General features: G+C 44.7%; 1 protein-coding gene across 3 annotated transcripts in view; it reads left to right on the top strand.

Moving 5' to 3' along the window:
• Positions 1–14,288, top strand: part of DHX35 (DEAH-box helicase 35) — a 56,084-nt gene extending 41,796 nt beyond the window's left edge. For 2 of the 3 annotated variants that reach the window (XM_090065173.1, XM_090065174.1), the window contains exons 21-22: positions 3,685–3,823; positions 12,657–14,288. In XM_090065173.1, the coding sequence (XP_089921299.1) occupies positions 3,685–3,823; positions 12,657–12,701 (184 nt within the window). In that variant the 3' untranslated portion in view covers positions 12,702–14,288. The remainder of the gene's footprint in view (positions 1–3,684; positions 3,824–12,656) is intronic. The other variant, XM_090065172.1, reaches the window with a different exon arrangement.
• The last annotated feature ends 11,888 nt before the right edge of the window (positions 14,289–26,176 follow it).

The following is a 26,176-nucleotide window of genomic DNA, read 5'->3' on the forward strand; positions in this document are numbered from 1 at the left end:
CACCCTGGTTGAGAATCGGTGATTTAGAGGAAAATCCTGAAGAAAGGGCAGGATGAGGACTTGGCAGACTCAAAAGTAATTCTCTGCACTCTCTCTGGCCACCAGTGGTGGAGGGTGTGGTGCTTTAATTAAAGTGGCTCTGAGAGCAGCTGTAATTAAGTGCTGCTGCGTCTCCTGTTTAAACATACCCATGTTTAAAAATGGTGGCAGGGGTGCTTGACCTAAAGCTTGCTTAATGACCATTAGTTCAAGTGCCCCTTCCACCTCTTTTAAGTGCTGGGATACTCATACACAAGACAGAGGAGGGTTGTGGCAATTGACACACTCCAGCAGACTAGATTAATTGCATTCGAGCAGCCTTTGTGCTCTATAGGCGCCTGCTACAACCTTGGATAAGCCACTTCAGGGTAGAGCCACAAAGTAACTTAGGTGTTGTAGTGTTTTACTTTTAGGTATGCATTCCCACGGTGAAATCCACAGCCCTGAGTTTTATAAATTTCATAGACATGAGGGCTGGAAGGGACCTCAGAAGATCATCGAGTCCAGCCTCCTGCCCCAGGGGGAGGAAGTCAGCAGGGATCATAGGATCCTAGCAAGATAAACATCCAATTGTCTCTTGAAGGTGTTCAAAGTAGGTGCTTGAACCACTTCTGGTGGCAGTCTATTCCAGACCTTGGGGGCTCGAACAGTAAAGAAGTTCGTTCTTATGTCCAGCCTGAAATGGCCATGGAGGTGTTTGTGACCATTCGACCTTGTCATCCCTTGGGGCCCTCTGGTGAACAGATGTTCCCACAGATCCTGGTGAGCACCCCTGGTAAACTTATAGGTGGCCACCAGATCACCCCGAGCCTGCGTTTTTCCAGGCTGAAGAGTCCCATGGCTCTCAGCTTCTCATCGTAAGGTCTGCTTTCCTGACCCTTGATCATGCATGTGGCTCTCCTCTACACTTTGTCAAGCTTCTCCACATCCTTTTTGAATTGTGGAGCCCAAAACTGGACGCAGTACTCCAGCTGCGGCCTCACCAAGATCGAGTACAGTGGGAGAATAATGTCCTGGGATTTGCTTGAGAAGCATCTATGGATGCAAGCCAGTGTTTTGCTCGCTTTACTAGCTGCAACATCACATTGAAGGCTCATGTTCATGTTGTGGTCAGTCATGACCCCCAAGTTCCTTTTGTTCATAGTGCTAGCCAGCGTAGCACTGCCGAGCCTACAAGGATGCTGCAGGCTTTTTTCCCAAGGTGGAGAACCTTGCATTTTTTGGTGTTAAACACCATCAGGTTCTCGTCCGCCCATTTGCTGAGCCTGTCAAGGTCAGTCTGGATCGCCCTCTTGTCCTCAGGTGTGGATGCTTGTAATGCATGGGGAGACTAAAGCACTTCAAAATGGTATTTTCAGAGCATAGTGAGTAGTTGCCTAAAGTAGGTAATAGGAAATGTGGAAGAGAGGTGTGTCTGACTTCAAGTCTTGTGGGCTGGATGAAGGAGCCATAATCTACTTGAAATTCAAAGCTGTGAATTTTGTTTGAGTTGGGCATTTTAACTATTATTATCAAAATCCAAGGGGTGGTTGTCATTTATTTGTTTATTTTAAAAGCTGCCTTAGGTGATAGTGGTTTCCCTTTCTGCACAGTAGTCTAGTTGTTTAAGCCTGAAGTTCAGTCCCCCACTCCGTGCCTAAGGGGATTCCAACCCATTTACCAATTTCGTAGGAGAGTGCCCTAATTACTGGTCAGTGGGTTGTTCTGGAAGAGGGGTACTCTCAACTGAGCCAGTTGAAATTGTTCCACATGGTGTGACAGTCATTGAGCCAGAGGCAAGGAAAGCGTGAGCAAGTGTGACTCTGGTCTAGTGGTGGAGATGCTGACCTGGAAGCAGGGGATACCTGGGTTACAATCTGTGTTTCAGAAGCCATGCAGATATTTTATCCAATGACAGTATATTTTATGGGGTCACTGACTGACTGTTCTCTCAATACTGAAGCATTTTTGAATGTAACAGAAACAGAAATCTAGGCAAATAGAGAAGTTGCCAAAATGTGAGCCTCTGGACTTCATATGCTGATGGGATTAGGAGACAGGTGGGTGTGATGGGGTGGGGCGGAGCTCCTGGCCTCTGCCTGTATGTGTGAACAAATGATCAAATTATATGAAGTTGATGGGGGATGGGGACTTACCATAGAAAAACTGTTGTGCGGTCATCCTACAGCAAGGGAAAGCTAAGCCAGGGCACCTTTGCTGTGTTTCATTAGCTGCCCCACTTTTCCTCTCACTTGCTGTGGGCTAACTATGGGCATGTAAACAAGCTGCTATACAGCATCTCTTGTGTGGTAAGTCTCTACCTTTTTTAGCTCACTCGAATTCAATTATCCATACCTCAGTCCCTTTGTGGAACTAGCCCTTATTATTTCGGTGTCTGTTTTTTTTCTCCTGTAAAATAGAAATAACATACTCCCCTAACTCAAAGGGGTATTGGAAGGATAAATACATTAGATTACAAAGTGCTCTGATACCCAAGAGTAGGTACCATTTTAAGTATTTAAAGTAAAAACGAGGATGTTAAATAACCAGCAGGGAATGGTTGTGGGCTATGTATTATCTTAAACTATACGACTATGTATTTAAGCTGCCTGCATGTATATGCTGAGATAAAAAAAAAAAAAAAAAGCAGTCATAAGATATTTTAATTGCAATGCTGTTCAGTACACGTTGTAAAGAGCTCAAATTACAATTGCTCTTTCCAATGCAAACAGGGTTAATTGAATTAATAATGTGCTATTATGAGGCTGCAAAAATGCTGTCTGGCTGGAGGATCTATTTTAATAAATGTGGGATGCAGGTGAGCATCTCTGTCTCTGTCTCTGTCTCTCTCTCTCTCTCTCACACAAGCAAAGTAATAATCAGTGGGTGGAGTGTTTGTCATGTCTAAGACTCCTGCTTACGGTGGGGGTGCAATGAATTCCTTAACTGGAATAGTACCTGCATCCAGCATCCCTGATGAAGTTGTGGGTTGGCTGAGTGAAGGAACACAGTACAGATTTGTAGATGCTTGTTAAATGACCTCCATAGGGAGGCAGTCTTACAAATAACTTACTTGCATGGTTTCTTTACAGGGCTGCATAGGACATAGCAGATTGGTTCCCTAAGCTCTGGATGGTATATGCCCAGGCTTCATGCAGAGCCCTCCTCCATTAAATTTTCTCCTAACTAGATACCACCCACCTCTTAGGGCTCTATTATCAGGTTATGTTGTGAGTTGTGCTTAAAGGCTAATGTACTTTGGATTTTTGTCCACCCCTTAGCATGTCTCTTACTTGTACCCTCTTCATGATGCTTAAAATCATCCTTAGGACATGTTTTACACAAGCATTCCTTGACTTCAAACTGAAAACTAACCACTCCTTTTCCTTGTTACAAGTTATTTCATCTGTTCTTCCTGGTAGGTTTCTTAAGATTTTTTCATTGGAATTTTTAGAAATTGTCTTATTGCCCCATACAGTACCCTGACTGCCTTTGAAGGAATACATAGAGGGCATATAACAAACAATGGGCTCTCTTCCCTGACAGCAAATACTACCTAGACCATTTCATATGTGAAATAAATAAGATGTAGAAAGTTTATGTAATCCAAGCTATTTTACTCATTGCTTTTAAAATTACTTTAATTTTTCCCATCTGTGTTTTCAGGGTAGTCTACAATGAGGTCATACAGACCTCCAAGTACTACATGAGAGATGTGACTGCTATTGAATCTGCTTGGTTATTGGAACTGGCACCTCACTTTTACCAACAAGGAACGGTACGGAATCGACATAGACCCCAAACGGTACCAGTGCCGTATTGGCAGCTCTTGTACTCTAAGCTATAAATATGTGTGTGTGTTATTTTGTTCTACAGGAATAGCAGTGAATTGGGTTTCAAATCATTATAACAATTTTTATATAAACCAGAGTAAGCAGTTTTTGCCAGAATAGAGATCATACTGTCTTTCTAAATCTGACTCAAAGTCACATTTCTCCATTTTCAGTTCCTGCAGAAAATTTGAGCTATTTTTCACCTGAGTGTAGGTATTCAGTAGGTCTTCTGTCAGCAGCCATGACTTTCTGGAGGTTCTGTGTATACAAACTTTTCTGTGTGTAGCACACATTTCTGTGCAATATATTATTTCGAGCGAGTAAATGCAAACTGGGTAGATGTATGAGTAGTTAATACTTGGCATAGTGAAGAGCAGGGTCCCTTTATAGGAAAGCTTAATGCAGGGTCTTAGATTTTGTACTTGGCCCCTTTTATTAGGATTTGTTCCCTGGCTCTGCTTCATTCCTACGACCCCAGCTGACTTCCTGCCCTTTGGGCAGGGGGCTGGACTCGGTGATCTCCTGAGGTCCCTTCCAGCCCTAATGTCTATGAAATCTATGAAATTAATCTATGAACCACGCAGTTCTGAAGTCTGTAGGCACCATAAGAAAAAACTACACTAATTTAACGTTAGGCTGGATTTTGGGGAGGGTTGTTTGGGGGTATGTTTGATACCCTACTCGCACAAGACTATCTACTGCAGGGGCAGGCAACGTTTTTTGGCCGGCATGCTGAAAAACACTACAATGCCTACCTTGGAAGGTGCTGGAGTGCCGGTATGCCAGAAAAACAAAGTAAGGGCAGGGGGTTACACGGCAGGATGCCCTGTGCCCCCCAGCCCTGCTGCCTCTTGCTTCCCACCCAAAGCCCCTGCCCCCCAGCCCAGGCTCTGTGGCTGTCAGCAGCTACCCCAGCCCTGGGTAGCTGCTGGAGCCTGGGCTGCTTCCAGCAGGGCTTGCAACATCCCAGATGCCTGCTGGGGGCAGCCTAGGTTTCTGGCTGGCAGCAGCTACCCAGAACCGGGGCCGACTGCAGCTGGGACAGTGGCATCGGCTTCATGCTGGCGGCGACTGCACGCGCGTGGAGCTGATGCTAGAGCTGTGGAGCTCGGCGCAGCTGTTTGAAGCCTGCCTGCTGCTGCTGTAGCTGCACAGAACCTAGGCTGTTTACAAACAGCTGCGCCAGGCTCTGGAGCCCAGTCACCAGCTCTGTGCCAGGAGTGTGGGAGAAACCAGGGTTGCACTGCCTCGAGCGTCTCCCCCACTGCCTGCTCCAAGGTGTGCGTGCACACACCGGTACAGAGTTCATACTGGGGCTCCAGAGACCAGCACAGCTGTTTGCAGCCTCCTGGCTGCAGGTGGCCCTGGCTCTGGGTAGCTGCTGCCAGCCTGGAGCCCGGGCTGCTCCCAGCAGGCAGCTGGGACACTACAAGCCCTGCTGGGAGCAGGCACCCAGAGCCATGGCTGGCCGTGGTGTGCTGAGCAAAATGGTCTCACGTGCCATGCTCAGCACGCATGCTGGGTGGTTGCTGACACCTGATCTGCTGCATACAATAAACTAAACAAAATAATAGGAATGAACCATCTTGGCATGATAGGCACCACATTTTCAGACAGAAATGTGATGTCCCCTTCTTCCTCCCCCTCCATCCTGCCAGAAAAGTTAGTGCATTTTTGGCTGAACACAAAATTAAAACACGATTTGTACTGAGCCCTGAAACTGGCAAACTGACTTTAGCCCTAGAACACTAATGGGAATAAGCTTTACAGGAGAGAGTGATGCTATCAATTAAAGTAGGAGCAGCAAAAGCACTTAGATGTTAACATCTTCAGAAAGACATTGGGGAAAAGGTAACATTTTAGGTAGCAGGACCCTAGACTACTATTCAAAGATTTCATAATTACATCCGTGAACAGCGTTCAAATGCAAACTGGTAGTTATGCAGAACATGAGGGACAATGGCTGAAGAAGCTTATTTGTTATTTGTGTTATTTTGGTTTTCTTCATTCCCCACCTCCTCGTCTAAACCTCGTGAACACCCTTCAGGGATAACCCTAAGAACAGCTTGTAGCAGTTACTTAGATTGTGAATGGTCACTATGGACCACTCTTACAAAAGAGATTTTCCAGTGTCTTTGACTGCCGTTGCATGAATTGAGGCCTTTCAAGCATTCACTATCTGAGAATACAGGAGTAGCAGCAGGTGGCATATCACTCTGTAGGTCTTATCCACAGAATATGTGCATGTGAAGCAGAATGCTGTTATACAGATGTGCAGTCCGTCTGTGACTGCATGATGAAGCTGCTCTATCACTGTGAGGTAGGGAGGTATTAAGGTAGCAAAACTGTTGCAATTGTATTCCTATTTCAAGGTTAAATTTATGGTTATTTGACTCCTTTGTATCTCTAAAGGAGCTCACAGAGGTGACAGATTCAGTGCAACAGCTGAGGCCCTCTCCTAGGGCTTAGACATAAGTGACAGTTTTTGTCTGATCTGGCCACAGAAAGCAGCTTACAGCTATGACCAAACACAAGTGCACAACTGTAGACAGCTTAAAAAATGTCCAGTTGGGAGAAAATCTGACCCCTTGTTGCATGAGGTATCAGATGAAGACATTTAAAAATATAGTGTCTTCTGTAATTTGTGTCTGCGGAGCTCCCAGTTTGTTGCTGTTTGGAGAATGGGAGGGGGGAAAGGGAGCAGAGGAAGTTCGGCATGGTGTTTTTCAGCACCCCCTGGAGGGTGGGGCTGGTGTACTGCAGTTCCCTTTAAGGGGAGGGGACTCTTATTCATGCCCCCCCCCTCCTTCAGCACCAGCTGGGGAGCCCCAAGAATGAGCTCCCTCTGTTGCCTTCCCCCACTCCCATTCTGAAAACAGCCGGCACTGGCAGAAAGCTGTGGCCATTGCTGTGGGAACCTGGGTGTAGGTTTCCAGCCTGCACCTAAAGTTTCCTTCTCCCTAGAACCAGCAGTGAACTTCTGGTTTGTCTGGGGTAACATTGTAACTCAGAATGCTTTGCAGAAAATGTTCTGAGTTACAGCTGGGAGCTGCACTTCTGTCTGCACCGTTAATAGCATCTCCTTGTTCCCTTTTGAAGTGGTTGGTTGGAGCTCATTTGTTCGGCATTCCACTACATATTGCATTGTTATCAATATATAAAGCAGTATATAAGTTGTGTGTGCACGGATGGATGGACATACAGATATACATATACACAGACACAAAGTAGTAGAATATATATGTATATAAGCAGTATCTATATGCTAGTGTGCATATGTGTAAGTATACATATTTATCTTTGATAGCTGCCACCCATTTCTGTCAACCCATAGTTTCTAGGGTTGGAAGGGACCTGAGTAGATCATCTAGTCCAACCCCCTGCCATGGCAGGAAAGAGTACTGGGGTCAAACGACCCCAGCAAGGTGTTCATCTAACCTCCTCTTAAAGACCCCAGGGTAGGAGCCAGCACCATTTCTCTTGGAAGTTGGTTCCAGATCCTAGCTGCCCTGACAGTGAAGTAGCGCCTCCTGATATCTAGCCTAAATCTACCCTCTGCCAGCTTGTGACCGTTATTCCTGGTCACTCCTGGCAGTGCTCGGGGGGGAACAGGGACTCCCCCAGTGCCTGCTGGTCCCTGCTGACTAGTTTGTAACAGGCCACTAGATCCCCCCTCAGCCTTCTCTTGTGGAGGCTGAACAGGTTCAGGTCCCGTAGCCTCTCCTCGTAGGGTCTGCCCTGCTGCCCCCTGATCATGCGAGTGGCCCTCCTCTGAACCCTCTCCATGTTGTCCACATCCCTCTTGAAGTGCGGCGCCCAGAACTGGATGCAGTACTCCAGCTGCGGCCTGACCAGTGCTGCATGGAGGGGGAGGGTCACCTCTTTGGACCTGCTCGAGATGCACCTGTGGATGCATGACAAGGTGTGGTTGGTCTTCCTGACTGCCTCCCCACACTGCCGGCCCATGTTCATCTTGGAGTCGATGATGACTCCAAGATCCTTTTCTGCCTCTGTACTGTTGACAAAGGAGTTCCCCAACCTGTAGGTATAGTGCCAGTTGTTCCTCCCTAGGTGCATCACTTGGCACTTGTTGGTGTTGAATCCCATCCTAGTCTCATCCACCCACCCTTGTAACCTGTCTAGGTCCGATTGCAGCCTATTCCTTCCTTTCTAGCGTGCCCACATCCCCCCACTTCTTAGTGTCATCAGCAAATTTGAACAGGGTGCTTTTTACCCCCTTGTCCAAGTCACTGATGAAGATGTTAAACAGTGCAGGCCTGAGGACCGAGCCCTGGGGGACCCCACTGCCCAAATCCCTCCAAGTCGAAAATGACCCATCCACCACCACTCTCTGGGTGCGGCCCTCCAGCCAGTTGGCGACCCATTTGACTGTGTGGGTGTCGACACCACAGTCCCCTAATTTCTTAATGAGAACAGGGTGAGAGAGAGTGTTGAAGGCCTTCCGAAAGTCCAGGAAGACTATGTCCACTGTTACCCCTGCATCTAAGGATTTGGTGACCTGGTTGTAGAAGGCCACCAGGTTGGTCTGACAGGACCTGCCTCTAATGAACCCATGTTGATTGCCCCTAAGCGCAATCTCCCCTGCTGGCCCCTCGTGGACATGCGCCAGAATAATTTTCTCAAAAAGCTTACCCAGGATTGAGGTAAGACTAACTGGTCTATAGTTTCCCGGGTCCTCCGTCCTCCCCTTTTTGAAGATGAGAACCACATTGGCCCTCTTCCAGTCCTCTGGTACCACACCAGAGGACCACGAGTGCTCGTAAAGCCGTGCCAGGGGTCCCACAATGACCTCAGTCAATTCCCTCAGTACTCTGGGGTGGAGATGGTCTGGACCAGCTGATTTGAATACATCCAGTCCTTCCAGAAGTTCCCTGACTAGTTCCTCACTAACCCTTGGCCTAGGTGCTCCTCCCCTGGGATCTAAGGGGGGCCCAGAAGGAGGGTGGCTGTTCCAGTCCCTGCTTAGGAAGATGGAGGCAAATAAATCGTTAAATATGTTGGCTTTGTTGTCTGGTGTGACGACCAAATTTCCTAGCTTGTCCTGCAGGGGCCCCACATTACCCAGAACCTTCTTTTTGCCCCTTATGTATTTAAAAAAGGACTTCTTGTTGTCCTTGATCCAGGAAGCTAGTCCCAGTTTCATCTCCGCCTTGGCCTTCCTGACTGTCCCTGAGCAACCGCAGTATAATCCTCCCTGGTGATGGCCCCTCCCTTCCATTGGGTGTGCGCTTCCCTTTTTGCTAGGAGACTTTCCCTGATGCTTTTGGTAAGCCATGGGGGCTTATGTGCCCTCCTGCTTCCTTTGATCCGTGTTGGGATTACCTCCCTTTGGGCTTGGAGGATGGTCTCCTTAAGGACCAAACACTCTTCTTGGACACCTGCCTCCCCTCCCCTCTGGGACCTCAGTGCTTCCCTGACTATTTTGCTTAGCTCAACCTTTACTACAGCTGTCCTTTTTAGGCCGAACTTGAGCCAGTTTATTTTCATCTACTTACTTCTATTCTTATTCTTGGCAACTGTTGATCCTCTGGATCCTCTGTTCACTGGCTACTGTAAAAGCAGACTTGCTGTAGAATACAGACAATGTGTCAGTGACACCGTTGCTAGTTATATCACAAGTCTGCACACCAAATGTAAACACTGAGCAATGGTGTTGAACAAATGGATACTACATGTGAGATCCTACAAGGGAGAAGAGTAATTACTGAGTGCTAACCTTAATGGAATCTGAGAGGTAGGAAAGTATGTAGTAGAGCTAAGTAACCTCTTTCTCCTCATCATGAAATATCCATAAAACCTGGGAATGCAGAGGATACTGTCAATCAGTAAGGGTTTTCACTTCCAAAATGGTATTTATGGTCACAAACAGAGGGAAGTTCTCCACAAAAGCTAGCGAGTCTGACATGGCACTTGCCAAGAATGTGAGAGATCCAAATAGGAGACTTATGTCTGAATTTGTTAAATCAGGGACTCAAGCCTCAGGTTCCCACATCTCTTGTGAGTGCCCTATCCACTGGGCTCTTACCTGTTCTAGATTGGTGTCTTTGTTGTGTGTATGTGCAAAAAAAAAAAAAATTAGAAGGATCTTGATCTTGTCCTGCTGCAGGATAGGGAAACTTCTGAAATCTTTCAGAAGTCAGAAAAATTGTTTTTTGTTCAGTGGCAGGATAACTAACAGAAATGTAGGTATCATTTTTCTGAAGAGAAAGTAAAAAACATGCCTTTATATGTTTAATTTACCTGAGCAAATTTACCTGAGCAAATAGACGTGCAAAATGAATAGTCTGATGACCACAAGTATCTGATGTGAATGGGGGAATCCACTTTTGTATGCATATATGTGCTCTTGACCTTTTGAAAACGAAGTCTTTACTTTCCTGGGTGACGTTCATGGACTTTCTAGAGATGTCTATCCCTTTAAAAAGAGAGATTCGCCATGCCTATGAGACCCTAGTAATATGGAAATGCTCTGAATTTATTTGATGGCAAGACACAGCTATACGAGGAGAAAGGAACAATAGTATGGGTGCCTTTTCATGAAATGTGTTTAAGATTTTAAAAATGGTATCCAAGTTGAATTATGTAATTGCATCCAGATATTTTTCATGCCGTAAATGTGTTCTTCAGGTAACTGAAGTTTCTCTGCCCTGGATTTCATCATGCCCTTGACTTAAGGTAGTATTAAAACTGCAGGGCAGAACCTGGAGCCCTTTTGTTTCTATGTGCCTCAAGGATGGTGTAAAGAGGAAATGAGACAACACTGTAGTTGTATCAACACTGCCTCTGGAACCAAACATCCTTGTGACTCAAACATTCTTGTGTATTATTACATGCGATGTTACAACATCTTGTAATCCAGCCTCCCAAAGATTGGGACAGGGTTTTGTTTAAACAGGTGTTTGGCAATCTTATATTCAGTGGTTCATCCAGAGGGGCTGTTCCATGTTTAAATGTTCCTTTTTTTTGATGGTGATCAGTTAAACTGTAAAATTTTGGTATAAATAAGAATAAGCGACTTCATCATATTATAGGGTCTTTCATTAAATCTTAAAGCCCTGTGTATAATTGCTACAGGGTGAATAGAAAAGGAAGAGAGGTCATTAAGAATAGGAGGCAAGACTTGGGGTGGGGAAAGAATGAAAACTTTCTTGTGGTCCTCTCTCCATTCTGTATAGCAGAAAGAACTGCAGAGCGGAAACAGTGGAAGGAGAAGGCTGGTGGCGAGTGGAGAGAATGAACTAAGACACATTCCTTCAGGGTTTTTGAATATGCTAGGTATTATTACTAATCCTCTTCAAGGTATTGCCTTCTGGAAATCCCATTCTCTGTAAGATCAGAATCATACTGGCCATATAATGATGATACAAATTCACAAAGATGCCTGTATGTTAAGAAGTGATCGTCGTGGGTATCCATGGTGGCATTTGCTGAAGCTGCTGAACATATATATTCATGGGTGCTCAGTGCTATACTCTGTACTAGTGTGCCTTCATTCTGCTAGTTCCTGGACAAACTAGGTTAAAGCCATTTCAGGTATGTCTGTATGTTTCCCTTCAGATTATGAAGTAGACATTATCTGTATTGACACTGTTACCACACCAGTGTGGCTGTAGGAGCTGTTTGTTTTGCAGCCATCTAATCCACATACAGGCAGCTGATTATGAACTGCAGTCCTCCTCTATGAAACAGGCTTTTGTAAATGTATACATTAGAATTGACTAGGGATGTTTAAGAATAAGTCAAACTTTTCTGAGTTTAAGGAATACAAATCTTTTCTCTCAATACTAGTAATAGGTGAGTCCAGGGAGATACAGATAACAGGATCTTCTAAATAGGTACACTTTGCTGAAACATCCTGTATGCTTCTGAAACACACAAATAATGGATTATTAACACTTTATAAAGAGCTCTGCTGATTTCTCTTATGTGGCCTAAAGGTGCCAGAACCTGTTCTACGTTAGATACACCATTAAATTAAGTGCACGGATGTTAGCAAAAGCACTGCTGTTTGAATACAGCAAGTAAACAATAAAAATAAAGCAAAATATTTGTTGTCCTGTGTTGAAACAGGTTGGGTCAAAATACTGATTATAGAAAGCATATGTCACTGAAATCTGTATGCAGCAGCAAGTAGTTCTAGGAGCATTGGACTCCTGACACTTAAATTTAAAAAACAAAACTTTCCTGAGCAGGCAGCTACTTACATTCTCAAAAGTTTTTTTTCCCCTGTTTGGTTTGGTCATACGTATGAGCAGTTGCCTGCACTTTAGCTCTTGGTCCTTCCTTTCCTTTGCAGTTTCTCCATGGAATTTTTTCTCTATTTTATTTATGGATGAAGTATGCAAAGGACCAACAGAGCTGCAGCTGCAGTTGTAATAAATGTAAATTACTAAGTTTTCTGGTTTGCATGTATGCATCTAACAATTGCACCTGCTGACCTGCTGAAGTTAGGAACATAAGATTATATTTTCTTGTATGCATACAAAAGTAGCATATGTATAAATTCAGAGTTTGCTTCCAGTTGCAAATTTTGCTTAATACATGTACTTAGAAAATTGTGGGATCTTGGGAGAAGTGTGGCATGTGAAGTTTCTAGATTTATTTCTGGAGGAGCTTTGAGATTTATGTGGTGCATTTAAAAAAAGAAATCCTAATTTTTAGTCTGTTAAATTATTTTGATGCTGGTATGGATTTAACTCAGCTTGGGCTTGAAGATTCAGTGGACTGCATATACTAACCTTTTTTTCTTTTTTTCTTCTTTTTTTTTTTTTTTAATCTTCACAGCATCTTTCCTTGAGGGCAAAAAGAGTTAAAGTGGATGACCATTGATTTGAAATGGCTCTTGAGCCTTATGACATCAGATGCAGAACCTACCACTGATTCAAGCTGGCTACAGTCCATTCAGCAGTCAGTTCATTAGCAACTTGACCTTACATCAACTAAATGTTTAAATGCCTGCTAGGATCCTATAGGGGTTTATGCATGACCAATACCTTGTAAACCTAAGTAGAGCTTGCATTGCAGACATCTTATTCCTTGGCCTAATTGACCACTCTTGTTAACCTGGGTATGTTGCTCCTTTTAATAGGTAGACAAATAATCAAAATATTAAGGGGATGCACAGGACCACAAAGAACTAAAACCTCTGGGTAGGAAATTGTATCCTTGGAGTGGTTCAGCAGCCCAGGAGAGTGGGGAGCAGGGCTCAGAGAACCCCATCTCCTTTTACTTAGAGCACTGTGAATACTGCTGGCCATATTCCTGACAGCAGTGAGCTGGCCCTTGAAACACAATGGCCTGCCCTGGAAACCTTGACACTGTGTTTGACTGAGTCTGACTGCTGCGTTGTTGCTCTGAAGCAGTAGAATCCTTCTTTGAGCCAGTTGAGCTTTCCCTTTGTTCCCCATCACGTAAAGTTGTTTTGTAGATAGCTCTGTGTTTAAAATGTGTGGTTTCCATACATGAGAAGCACTACTCAGCAGTGGGGAAATCTTTGGGCTTCTTGTCACTCAGCTTTTTAAGAAGGGGCTATGTTTTTTGATCAGTCTCCTGGGGTGTATGCACATGTTGTCAGATGGGGTTCATGCAGGATCACAGGTGAGGCTTCACTTTATTTTCTGAATAAGAGAGAAGGTGCAAACCTCTTGCACACAAAGATTTCAGCAAGGGAAACCTCATGGGAATACTGCTTTTGGCAAGATTCAGCAAAGATGAAAATGCTCTGGACTTCCTTAAATGAGGAACATTAAAAAAATACTTTTTATTGAAAGAAAACTTGCTCATTGCTATTGGAACCCTTCTCTTATCAAAATGGGAGACAGGGAGTTTGTGGCAGCTGCTGGTTTAGCAGGGACCCCAAGATCACCTATCCATAAAGAACTCTACTCCTTTGTGTTTAAGCCATAATAGCTTGGATACCTGTATTTATTTTTCTTACCTTTTTATATTTATTTCTGAAACATGTTGTTTTAAAGTTTTATTTTTGTAAGGAGATTGGTTTGGTGGCTGAGCCTCCTGGGCTTAACACATTACCAATAATTTTATTTCCATTTTTTTTAAAGTATGTAAATAAGCAAATCTTTTTACATAGAATAAATGTTTTCCTCACCCCAGGGCTGCCTTATAAGTCATTTTTGAGGACGTTCTTTGCATTCTACCTCCCACAAACCTGCAGAGAAAGCTTGTTCTGTCATATGAAATGTGTGGTCTATGCAATGGCTATGTACTAATTGCCAGCACAACAAAGAGATGTTAGCCTCAATATATGGTGCCAGCAGCATGACGCACTGGATTTCCCCATGCCAGTCCATCTTTTCTCTCTTTCTTAGAATGTAAGCTCTGTGGGGCAGGTATTGTCTTTGTTTACTATTCATTGTCAAGAACATTGTTGGCACTAAATAAAAAAAATCCACTTTGCTATTTTTTTTCTTTGAAGGGGTAGAGAAAGTCTAATACAAAGACTTGTAAATTTTCCGTGTTGCTTTGTCCTCTGGAAATATTCTTTAGAAAAATAAAACCATTGAATCGAGACATTTTGAGAATTTATCCCTTTAGCCCATTTGATCAGCCACTGATGACCATTAGTTATGGTTGCACTGTGCTGCTCTGTGTGTATTATGATGTAGACATGGAATGAACATCCCATTAATCTGGCGTTTCTGAGAACACCCACTCCACCTGGATTTTGCTGTCCAGAAATGAAAGGTTGATGTATATTTCATCGTGGTTCAAAATAGTTGATTCTCTTTCCCTTGCCCAGTAAACTAGTAAAGATTCCTGTTAAATTAGGAGCACAGAGATTTGAAAGCTGTGTTGGAATCTGTAACTGTTTCCATCTTTAACTGAGCAAGTGAAATATGTCTGCATAAGAAAACCCAGACTTTCTAGCACAGCAGTGAGTTTTAAATTACTACGATGACACAAAACCAGAGGTATGGCCAGTTAGAATAGATGCACTTGATCCTGAAGTCCTGGGCCAGTAGTTGGTGGTGCTGGATGCCTCTCCTTTTTCTGGTTCCCAACGTAAGAGAGCTTAATGGAAAAACACAGAGTACAACCTTTGATCTGCATTTTATTAATGTTGCTTAGGTGTTTGAAACTGAATATACAAAACTTTCTGTAATCACTACTACTACAATCCCTTTCCTTTGTAAAATTTGGGCCTAAGGCTTTGTGCTTGATTCATAGTGCTATGTTTCAAATAAGTTTAGTTTTAAACACTAGTTTGACTCAGGCTTCACAAAAGACAGCCTAACTTTAGCATGAGCATCACTGGTGCTTTATTAGCATAGAGGGTTGCAGAGTTGTGAGGATGTTACTGGATCTTCATAGGAGGATTTACTGGAAAAAAATTTAAGAGCGTTTGTCCAGAGTGGAGATACTGAAATACTATACTCTTGTATCACTAAAGCTTTCTTGCAAAAGAAGTTTGCAGTAAAAATTAAGCATGTTGTAACACCAACAGTAAATATATGGATCTGTTACCTATTGAAGTTGAGGTTAAGCAATAGAAGATGCATTTCTGAAGAAGTCCATAAGAAGGTACTGTTAGTATTTCTGCACGAGGCCTTGTATTGATAGACTGCTTTAATTGTCAATGGTAGAAATATTATGAAGCTAATTGGAATAGATATTCAATAGAAGGTAGTGATTGAAATGCTAATCTCTTCCTAGGGATGAATGGGGGCTGTGGTAAATTGACAGAGAAACAGGCATAGCTGAGACCCATTTTTCAGGCAGCCCTGAAGAGGCCTGTAGTAACATAGAAGAAACTCAGGCACATTAACTTAAGGTGATGCACTTGTTATTGGTTCTCTAGCTCAGCCCTTGTCAAACACACATCCTGTACTTTTACTAGATTATTGGAAGTTTGTAAGTTTTCTTGTATCTAAAAAAAACATGCTAGAGCAGGGGTGGGCAAAATGCAGCCTGTGAGCTGGATGCGGCCTGCCAGGCCATTCTATCTCTATTTTTTCTAATTAATTTAGAAAATTAATATTTATCTGCCCCTGGCTACCTGTCATACGGCCCTCGATGGCTTGCCAAAACTCAGTAAGTGACCCTCTGCCCAAAATGATTGCCTGCCCCTGTGCTAGAGTGTTTCCTTTGCTTACAGATACTGTGCTTTGGCTTAGTTCAACTCTTTATCCTTCTGCTTGGCTGCTTGTAGAGACATGCTCACAGCAATTGCATACTTAACCTAATCTGTCTGTCAGGTTACATCGTATTCTTAAGCTAAAGAGCAGTGTAATGCTAGTATCTGTTAACTTTGAGTGCCTGTTGACTAATGAAACTCCAGACCCCTGAGGCTAGAATCTCCTCTCCTGTGTTCAGTGGGCCAGTGCAGAAAATTAATGTCATTTCTTGTGGCATCAAGTGGTAAGAGGCCCACAAAGAGACTAACAGTGTGAGAAGTCCCTTTTCTCATCTGCAACTTTACTTGATGGGAGTCAGACCTGAAAATAAGCTAAGGTGTTAAGCAATTGTTTCAAAAACTCTTTTCTCACCAAAACAATCATGCACCTCCCCAACCCTCCACACTATTGGGATGCATGCACTAAGCAGGGAAGCTGATTTTTTTGCCAGAGATAGAAACACCCTGCTTTGCTTCCTGCTCCACTGTGCACCAGATATAACGTCACCAGGGATTCAGGTTTTCTATTTCCCATGGAAAAACAGGAATAAAACCATGGCAGAGAGGGGCCGGGTGGGGAAGCTCCTTGGCATTGTGACCCCTGCATCACCCTGGCAAGGTTCCCTCTGCTGCCCTGGCAGCTGTAGGGGCAGTAGCACAGGGTTGTGCCCCTGGGTGCTGCTGGGTGTAGCTTGTGGGGCTGTACCCAATCTAACTACACCACTTACAAAAAAAATATGTCACTTAGATCAATTCAGGCTCAGGCTTTTTGAAGGTCTGTACTTAGCCCTAGACATCACTAAAATTCCTGAGAGGGCTTGAGCTGCTTCTGTCCTTTCTGCCAGTCCCGGCCAAAAAGTCCTGTCACTCATGAAGAATTGGTGAGTGCAGGTGGTGCCATGTCCGCGTGAAGTGACATCAAACTGGAGTGTCTGCTCTCTATTTGAAAACGTCACTGCCCTGGTTCATTTCTAAATGTAGCCTATGGGGCGCCTTGCCAGGGCAGTGCGAGGCTCATGGTGGCAAGGAGCTTCCCTGCCCAAGCCCGCAGCAGGCAGACTAGACCTGCCCCTGACTTCCCGCGGGCTCTGCTCCGGCTGTGCCACCTGCAGGGAGGGGAGCCAGGCTCTGTGCTCCACTCCCTGCTTGGGCCACAGCAGCTGTTGCCTCCCACAGATGCCAGCTGGGGCTCAGGCGCTGCTGCAAGGGGGCAGGGGCCTGTGGCCTTGTGCCCCCCGTCCTGTAACCCTGGTAGCTGGGGGACCCTCTGGTGGCACCAGCATGGGTCATCAGGCTGTGTGGGGGAGGGGGGTGTCGAGAGCACCAGAAGGGCTGGGGGGCTGTGGTTGGGGAGTGAGGGGGGCCAGTAGGGCCAGGGGGCCGGGGTGGGCACTGAGGGGCCTGGACCCGTGTCCTAGTGAGCAAAGGGGGTAAGGGGAGCTCTGATTGTCCACGATAAAAAAACCTTAATCAAATGCTAAAACTTACAGAAATTTAGAATGTTTTCTATTATAGTGATTGAGGCACCAGTAGGCTTCCAGATTGCTTTAAAATTGTATCAGTAAAACATTGCGTTCAACTGACGCCTATATATACTTAGTGGCGTTTCATTTTAATTGCAGATTTTGGCAGTTTTATCAGAGAATTTGTGATTTTAAAAAAATAAATCAGAGAATTTGCATATTTTCCTTTGAGAAAACCAGGATCCCTGAACATCACTATTCAGGCAGCTGAGGGAGTCAGTTGAGCTCATTGCTTTTTCACTCCACAGGAGTTAACAATTGTCCTGTCTTTTTAATAGCTTTGTTCCATTAATAAAGTTAACTTTCCTTAGGGCGATTTTGTTGTCTGCGAGGTGCTCCTAGTCTCTCTCTTCCCACTAGCTCTTTTCAAAATCATAGCTCCACCCATGGAGACCAGTCTTTAGCAGCAGCACACCCCAGCTGAGAGCCATTGCAGTAAGTTGAGGCAGCACAACAGTGGTTCTCAACTGGGTTGACACCAAATTCATAAGTTATGGAGGGGTGTCCTCAGTTTAAAAAGGTTGAGAAACACTGGTATAAATGTTGGCACGCCACTGCTATATTTTAAGGTGTCCGTGTCTTCTTGCTGAAAACCAAGCTCTCAGGTTCTGCCTTGTTCAGTGAGAACAGCTATTTGCCTTGCTTGGGAAAGAATAGAGTAGTTCAAAAGACTGCTAGGAGGGTAAAGCACTACAAAAGTGCTGTGAATTACTGTGCTACTTGAGGACAATTATATTACTATGCTATACTGTAGCAGTCAGCTTAGGAGTGGGGGCTCAGCTAAGGAATTTAAAAGCTGCTTTATCTTGAATGAATTTAGTGCTTGCCTTGCAAGGAATTCTGCCATCTACAAACCTAGTACATCAGTGCAGCCTGCTCAATGGATATTTCCCATAAAGTCACTTAGACTAGGAAAAAACATGCTTCTATTCTGAATGTTAGCTATGAAAAAAACAGCAGCTTCTTGCCTAACAGATCTGTTCATTGTATGTAACTGAGTTCTAGCAGATTTATTTACTGATGAAAATCTAGTTTTCATGTTACACCTTTTATCAGACCTTAGAAGCCAACACAGCAAAAAGTACAATGTTGGATTTGGTCCTTCTTATATCATCATTATCAAGCTTTTATCAGACTAGTTGGTGATTTATTTTTTTTTTAATTTTGTCTAGTATACCTGATTAAAGTAGATGAGAAGCATCATTCAGACGATTTTTGATGTGTTTAGGTTGTACTGATCTTTTTTCTGAGGTACAACAATGCTAACCAGTTGAGGCACAAACGAGATTTAATTCTCAGATATCGGGATGAGTTTCGAAAAAGAAAAAAAAGCATAACCTATAAGCTGAGCGATGGAAGTCAGCAAAAATAAGGGGTGTATTTTTATAGTTGGATTACAGACCAATACACTTCGTATGCATCTTGGGAGAGCTGACAGTAGGTGGCAGCAGGTCACAGTTTCTAGAGGTAGTTTGTTTTGAAAAAGCAGTCAGCTTACTTTTCATGGTCTCCTTCCCATTGTTCAACTTCAGGAAAAAATAACATGTTTAAAACAGTTAAATTATAAATGGGCCCAAAGTGAGACCAGCATGGCAATAAGTAAGTAACTCATGGGAAAGACGGCCTAGAAAGCTGAGTGGTGATCTGGAGTCAGGATGGGTAGAAATAAAGCCCATAAACCAAGATGTTGCCTAGATATAGTCCCTTAATTACTCATGATGTCATTAAAATAGCACTTGTCACAAGATTTCACACCGAGTCTGGGAGCTGTAGAGGCCACATAGCAAATCGATGGCTGGATATCCTGGGCACTTTGGTGAGTGGTGGTGCACCTTCCTCTTGTGGCTCCTCCTTCTCCCCTTGTTACCTTGTACCCTCCCTTTTTTTCAGTGTCCCTCTCTTGCCCGCTTCCTTTCTGTGTAGCTAATCCTTCTCAATCAAACTACATCTCTCCTTTCACCCGCTCCCCCTCACAAATCAACACTAACATGTTGCTTGCCACCCCGCTGATCTCAGCTCCACTATACTGTCCCCATCCTAGTCTCTTATCTACTTGAATTGTAAGCTCTTCAGGCCAGGGATAATCTGTGTGTGGTGTCCAACAAAAAAGGGCCCTGGTCTTTGTAAAAATGTCAATCAATAAAATGGGTGTGGAGGAAATCTTGTAACTTTTGTTTGATTTCCCAGAAAATATTTTTTTGCTCCATCTATTCACGGACAGGTTTCACCTGCACGGAGGTAGTTCTACAGGTTGCACAGGACTGCCATCTACCGCACAGGCATGGATCTGCTTGTACAGAAGTGCAGAGAGGGTTGCTTATGCATTTCTGGACAAGTTAGTCTAGTAGGTGGCACCCTGACCTCCCTTCTGCTTGACAACTGTAGGCTCAAGCTCAGTTACATTTGAGAAATGTAGCTAAGCTTAGTTGTGTTTAAGGTCTTTGCTCTCTCAGTCTTTAATGGGAACCTAAAGTTGGGCTCTTCAATTTGAACAAAACCTGATGTGTTTGCAGTACTTCCAATCATGAGAGGGGTTTTAAAAAAAGAGTTTATATTGCGGTGTTTGATCTGTCTTCTGATTTTTGAACTCCTCCTTAGCTCTTCAGTCTTTGAGAGCGAGCTGCCCACTTGCCCAGACTGAGAGAGGTGGTTTTGGATTACTGGTGTTACAGGTCTTACCCCTCTATATCAGCCTGTCTCCTGTCCCACAGTTAATTCTCTCACCTGCCCTCCAGATCCTTCTCTTCCCCTCCCTCCCCATCAACTCTGCCTCTGCCCCAAGTCCTAGCTTTTGTATTCAGCCCTGCTGAGCATCAAATCTGAATCCTAGTGTCACTAGTGCTCCCCCTGGGGCTCTTAACCCCCCTCTTCCAGGCTCCCCTTGTCTCCTTTCAAAGTCTGGTGCTGTGCCAGGGCTGGCAGGATGGAAAAAAGGTCATCTTGTTACTAATAGGCATTGAAGGTAATTGGGGGTGGGAAGGAGCTGATTTGGTTCCTGGGCTCTTCCTGATCCCCTTCCTTGAATAATGTGGAGGTATCGTGATGAGCTATGCCTGCTGCCTAAACCAGCCCAAGTACTGCTTGGTGCAGGCAGGCCATCAGAGCTGGCTTCTCCCAGGCCAGGTACAGACCTTCCACTTTTACTAGTATAAGTGATCAGAAACCAGTCTATACCCATACAGAAGTTTGGCACATGCAGACTAGTTTAAAAATGACAGACCCCCAACAGGAGAGCAAATGTGTCTTCTGTTTGCTTGCCAATCTAAACTACGCTGCTTACAAAAAAACATGTCACTTAGATCAATTAAGGCTCAGGCTTTTTGAAGGTCTGTACCTAGCCCTAGACATCACTAAAATTCCTGAGAGGGCTTGAGCTGCTTCTGTCCTTTGCCAGTCCTGGCCAAAAAGTCCTGTCACTCATGAAGAATTGGTGAGTGCAGGTGATGCCATGTCCACATGAAGTGACATCAAACTGGAGTGTCTGCTGCTCTACCTTGAAAATGTCACTGCCCTGGTTTGTTTCTAAAGCCTGTGGCTTTCAGGGCTGCTGTGTCACCCTCAGATTTACGTGTTTAGATACCAGCACAGAGCCATTGAAGCTCCACTGAAGTCGTGTGCGCAAGTGCTTCTGTTCTGAATGTGACTGCCACCAAAGGATGGAAACCATGCGCCAGTTCTACACTGAATCAAATAACTCAGAGCTGTTTTTTAATACATTTTATGTCCAGGGGGAGCCATTAATATACAGGCTGACTCCTGCTTAGTTCAGGATGCAGACTTTCACCCAGGGAGTCCTGCACCAGACTTGTAACTGCTTGTTTTGTTGGAGCACGTGTTTCAGCAAGACATTGTAATCTTAACCCTGTACAAAACAGTATATATCAAAACAGCACTTGGTGCAAGCAAGGCAGGAGAAGCGTCTATGTGCACGCATCTGTAACAATCCAAACAAGCTTTGAGAGCTCTGGAAGTTGCTGACAGCACTGCTCAGCCCTTAGTTGAAAGGTGTTTTTCCAAAATCCCCATTCAGAAGCATCAAAATGTCTTCAGCTGCACCTCGGTTATACCTGCCATGCAGATAGCAAGGCCCTAATGGAATCTGCTTTTTTTTGGATAATGCTTTTGCTGTTACACACTTGGACATCGCTTCCTGTCACAAAATAGCCACTGAATTACATCATCCCAGAACACATGGATAGGGTCAGAGTTCACAGAAATAAAATCCTTAGCATCCAACCACTTCCTTGTTGTGCAGACAGACTCAGTCTCTCATGGGCCTGGTTAGAGGGAGTACAGTGAGCTCCCCAGTTTTTAATTACAAGATGTTGCTTAGGCCTTTTGAAGAGTAGGGTGTGTTATTATTTTACTCTTCAGTTCTTTCTGGGTGAATCAGCAGAGCCTTGTGCCCAGAGGAGATGGCTTTCTCTAATTTCCTCCCAGCATAGGGACATGCTTGGTTTAAACAGGCTTGTGAGTGGGAGACCTTTAAAATCCCTTTAGACATTGTTTCTGGTCCTGGGATACAAACTTTTCTAATCCAGCCATGTAGAAAAAAGCTAAGAACCTGTATGGCATATGGATGGCAGAGGTGCAAAGACCATTTACACCAGCCTGCACACAAGCATCTTCCTACAAGGCTTCCTTCTCCCTACACAGTTGCTGTGTATTTGCCTGATTCCTTTTGCACCTGGGAGTTCAGCGTGTTAACTTGGTAGAGGTTGCCAAGCTTCACGGCCAGTATGTTAAACAGGATCCGTGAATAAGCAACGCTACTTTGACACCACACTCCTGTTGCTATTGTTATTGCTCTGCAATGGCCCAGATGCTAAGCTCTGTACCTACCTGCATACAAGAGCTCTTAGGAAAAAGAAAATTTTATTTTCCTCTTAGTCTGTTCTCCCTGCCGGTGTGAATTCAGGGCTTGGACAAAAAGCCAGGATGGTGCCTCTGAGGACTTCCTTTTTCCTGGAGCAAGCACATACTTCCATATTGCCTCTTATCAACACTCTCAGTGGCAACCTAGAGAGGCTACCTCTAGGGAGTGAAAGCTCACTCCCTAAGATCACAATGGGAAGTTAACTGCTGAAATGTGTGAGGCGTTGTGTGTGTACCTTGTCCTAGCCCTATCTGTAAAATGAAGAGAATCCCCCTTTTCCACAGCAACTCATCTGCATCTGTTTAGGCAGAAGGTAGGGCAGGATATCACCCTTAGACTAACTGGCTCATAGCATCTGATGAAGTAAGCTGTTGCCAATGAAAGCTTATCCTTTTTTAACCAGTTAGTTTGTGAGGTGCCACCCTGCGTTTCCTTCTGCCTGACTTCAGACCAAGAGAGGCTAATGACCTCTGTCTTGTCTATTTAAATTGAAATTGTTTTTTTGGGGTAGGACAGTGCATTATATGCACCCAGTACCTTGCACAACAGTGCCCTGATTTCACCTGAGTCTTGTAGGCTCAATTCTAATGGCAAGCAACAAGGGGAGTTGGGAGGTGTACGTGGAAGAGCTCAGGAAAGTTATGTAGGCTAAGAGAAAGTGAGCAAAAGGATGCAAAAAAGGCGCTCATCTTGGAAGGAAATGTAACAGAAATGCTGTATCAGCATCCTGATCTTAAACAGCTTGGAAGCTGTTTGGCATTTTAAGAATTGACTGCTCATCATTGAGCCAGACCCTGACCCAGACACCAGGCCCCTGATGTTCTGAAGTGGCCGATAGATGAGGGCTAGTGTTTCTGTGAAACATTGATCGGTGCAGCCAGTCTGAAATGTAAATACAGGCTGTGAGAGTATAAAGTAACGGTGCAGACAGATGCTGCTAGCCATCCAATTGGTCTGAATGCCAAAAGGGCTCTTCATTGCTCCCTTGGGAAGGAGCTGGCTGGGGAGGAGATTCCAGGGACGTATTTCAGAGTTAAATTTACATGTGCTCAGAGCAGAAGAGCAAGCCGGGGAGGAACTTGTCTTACTAGAAACCTTTTCAGTTTCTTGGAATTTGCAGCTATTGATCACTTAACCCTTTGCGTGGTGGAAAGAATCAGTGATGACTGAGAAAAGGACTTGCCATGATCAGCTCTCAGGGAAAGGGATTGACTAGAATGCTTACAAACCCCTTTAATTTTAGAGAGAAATGATTAGACGGGGGTGCAGAGGAGGCAGAAGAGGTTTGTTTTAGTTCTGCTGTAGTTTTGGCTGTAGTGAGAACAGCTGCCCCTTACCTATACACCTCTGTTCTCAGCCGTACAGAGACGTCTCTCACTAGGATACTATGCAAGCACACTTGAAATACACTTGGAGCACAATTGGTTTCAATGGCCTTGAGGGAAACTTGGTTGGGCCTTCTGGAAAGGCTTCTGGGTATCTGTGGACAGTGACAAATGGGAGGAGACTATTCCACCCTGTACTAATATCTGAGACCCTAGCTGTAGGAGCCACTACCAGGGATGGGAAAATTCAGGGGTGTCACTCTGTGGACTCCTGGGGTCCACTTCACACCTACATACAGGCTGCTGTCGTCACACCCTGAAGTGCTGCAGAAGTGTTAGGTGGAACAGCTGTAAGTGTCATGTAGGAAGAGGGGAGTTTGGCAGTAGAGGCCAAAGATCGCCCTCCATTTTGGAAAGTGGGGTTTGGGGCTGTGTGGGATAGAACAGGCATGGTCTTGATTCAGTTTTCAACAGGCTATTATTACTATGTTTATGTAATTATAATGTAATAAAGGGCTAAGTCTGTCTGTCTGTCCATAATGCTCTTGGAGCACTTTGATTGGTTACCGAAACAATCAGTCAGAGAACTCCAAGAGTGTTATGGACAGGAGCACCGGTCTTGCCCCCTGCTCCGTCCCTGCCATCACGGTGGTGCTCCACCGCCTCCGAGGAACAGGGCCCAGAGGGGGCAGGCCAGTGGTGCGGGGTGCTGGTGGAAGGGATGGTGGGGAAAGCTTTCCCCCAATCCTGGGAGGCAGCGGTGCGGGGGGGTTGTCTTAGCAAGCTGCCCCTCTATCTCTGCCTGCCTTCCCCCCCCCCCCGTCATTCTTGATGGACAATTTGCTAGTATTCAACTAAAAATATGTTAGCTGTTAAATTCTAGTATTCAACTAAAAATATGTTAGCTGTTAAATTCTAGTTCTTCACGCTTAAAGGAAACACAACAATGGCAGCATTGCCAACCTCAGTGTTCAAAAACCAGGCCTCACAAAAACACAAGCTGGACGTAACATTTTGTTCAGTTTGTATTCTTTCTATTTGCCTTTTGACTTCAGAGTCTTTAGGAAACAGTCAAAGCATTGTTTCTAGCCTTTCTCTATAACTTTGAAGGCTAGAAACTAAAGGCCTAATAGCTGGACGATCCCGGAGACTGGGCCTTTGAGAGAGACAGATACTGAGAAACTCAGTAAAAATTAAAAGATTTGGCAACACTGGCCTTTGACTTCCCTTGATGGATCTTTTATCTTACTGTTTTGGTCCCACTTCCTGCCTAACAGTCCTTACATAAAGTGCAAATAGCTCCCAGGTCACATATGACAGATGCTTATAGCCCATTTCGTTTCTAGTGCTACAGTAATTTGTTTCACTCCCTTGTGGGTTTTTTTTAAAATCCTTATCAGCAAGGCACTCTCTCTCTCTCTCTCTCCATCTCAGCTGTTTATAACTTGGTTAGCAAAGGGTCTTTATCACAGCAATAATTTCCTGATCACATCATCCTTCCCCTTACTGCAAAATCTATCTTTGTGGTTGGGACAGTTAGTTTGGGAATCCATATAACAGAATGTTAAACAAATATGGGATACCTTTCAGGCTGCTCTGGTTTGGGCTGGATTCAGTGTCCCATCTTACAGATACATATTAACACCTGCAGAAAATAATTGTTTTGTTTAATTCTTAACAGTCCGGATTCCAGCAACAAGACTGTGGGATCACCTTTGCTGAAGTGCTGAATTATTCCATTAATTGTTCTGACTCAGTATCCTGAGTTAGGTATGGTTTATGCCAGGGGTTTTCAACCTTTTTAACAAGTGTTCCCCTTCTATCTCAAAGTTTTAGCTCATGTACCCCTTTATATATTTTTCTTCTTTTTCAGTGTTACCAGTTATGTGATATAAGGCAGGCTACACTAATTATCATTAAATGCAATATTAATATATGTAGTGTTCAGCTGGTAAGTCTGTTGGAGGAGGGAAGGGACAGGAGGGGGGAGCAGATTGAGGCCCCTGCAGTGAGGGAGGGAGAGGGGCTGTGGCTGGAGCTGGGGCAGGGGCAGGCACTGCAGAGCTAGGGTGGAGCATAGGATGGAGCCGCAAGCAGCTCATCCGGGGGACATGGGGAGGGGGGGCAGCTCTCACCAATACGTGTACCCTGGGAGAGTATGGGGGGGCATGTGTCCCCGGATCTGTGCATGGGGTGGGGGATGCTGCCACTGTGGGCTGAAGCTGGGGCTGTACTGGGCTCTTCCTGGTTGGGGGCTAGGCCAGGCTGCGCTTGGGGCAGGTGGTGGTGCTGGGAGCAAGGCTACAGGAGGGGTGCAGCCACTCCCGAATTCGCTGTAGTCCCCCAAGCCCCTCTACCATGCCACCGCTGCCCACCCTGAGCACAACCCAGCCCCCACCAGGAACAGTCCAGCACTGCCCCAGCTTGCAGTGGCAGCCTGCCCTCGC

Source organism: Crocodylus siamensis, chromosome 10, assembly GCF_052110815.1.
Source record: "Crocodylus siamensis isolate JL-2025a chromosome 10, ASM5211081v1, whole genome shotgun sequence".
Lineage (NCBI taxonomy): Eukaryota > Metazoa > Chordata > Crocodylia > Crocodylidae > Crocodylus > Crocodylus siamensis.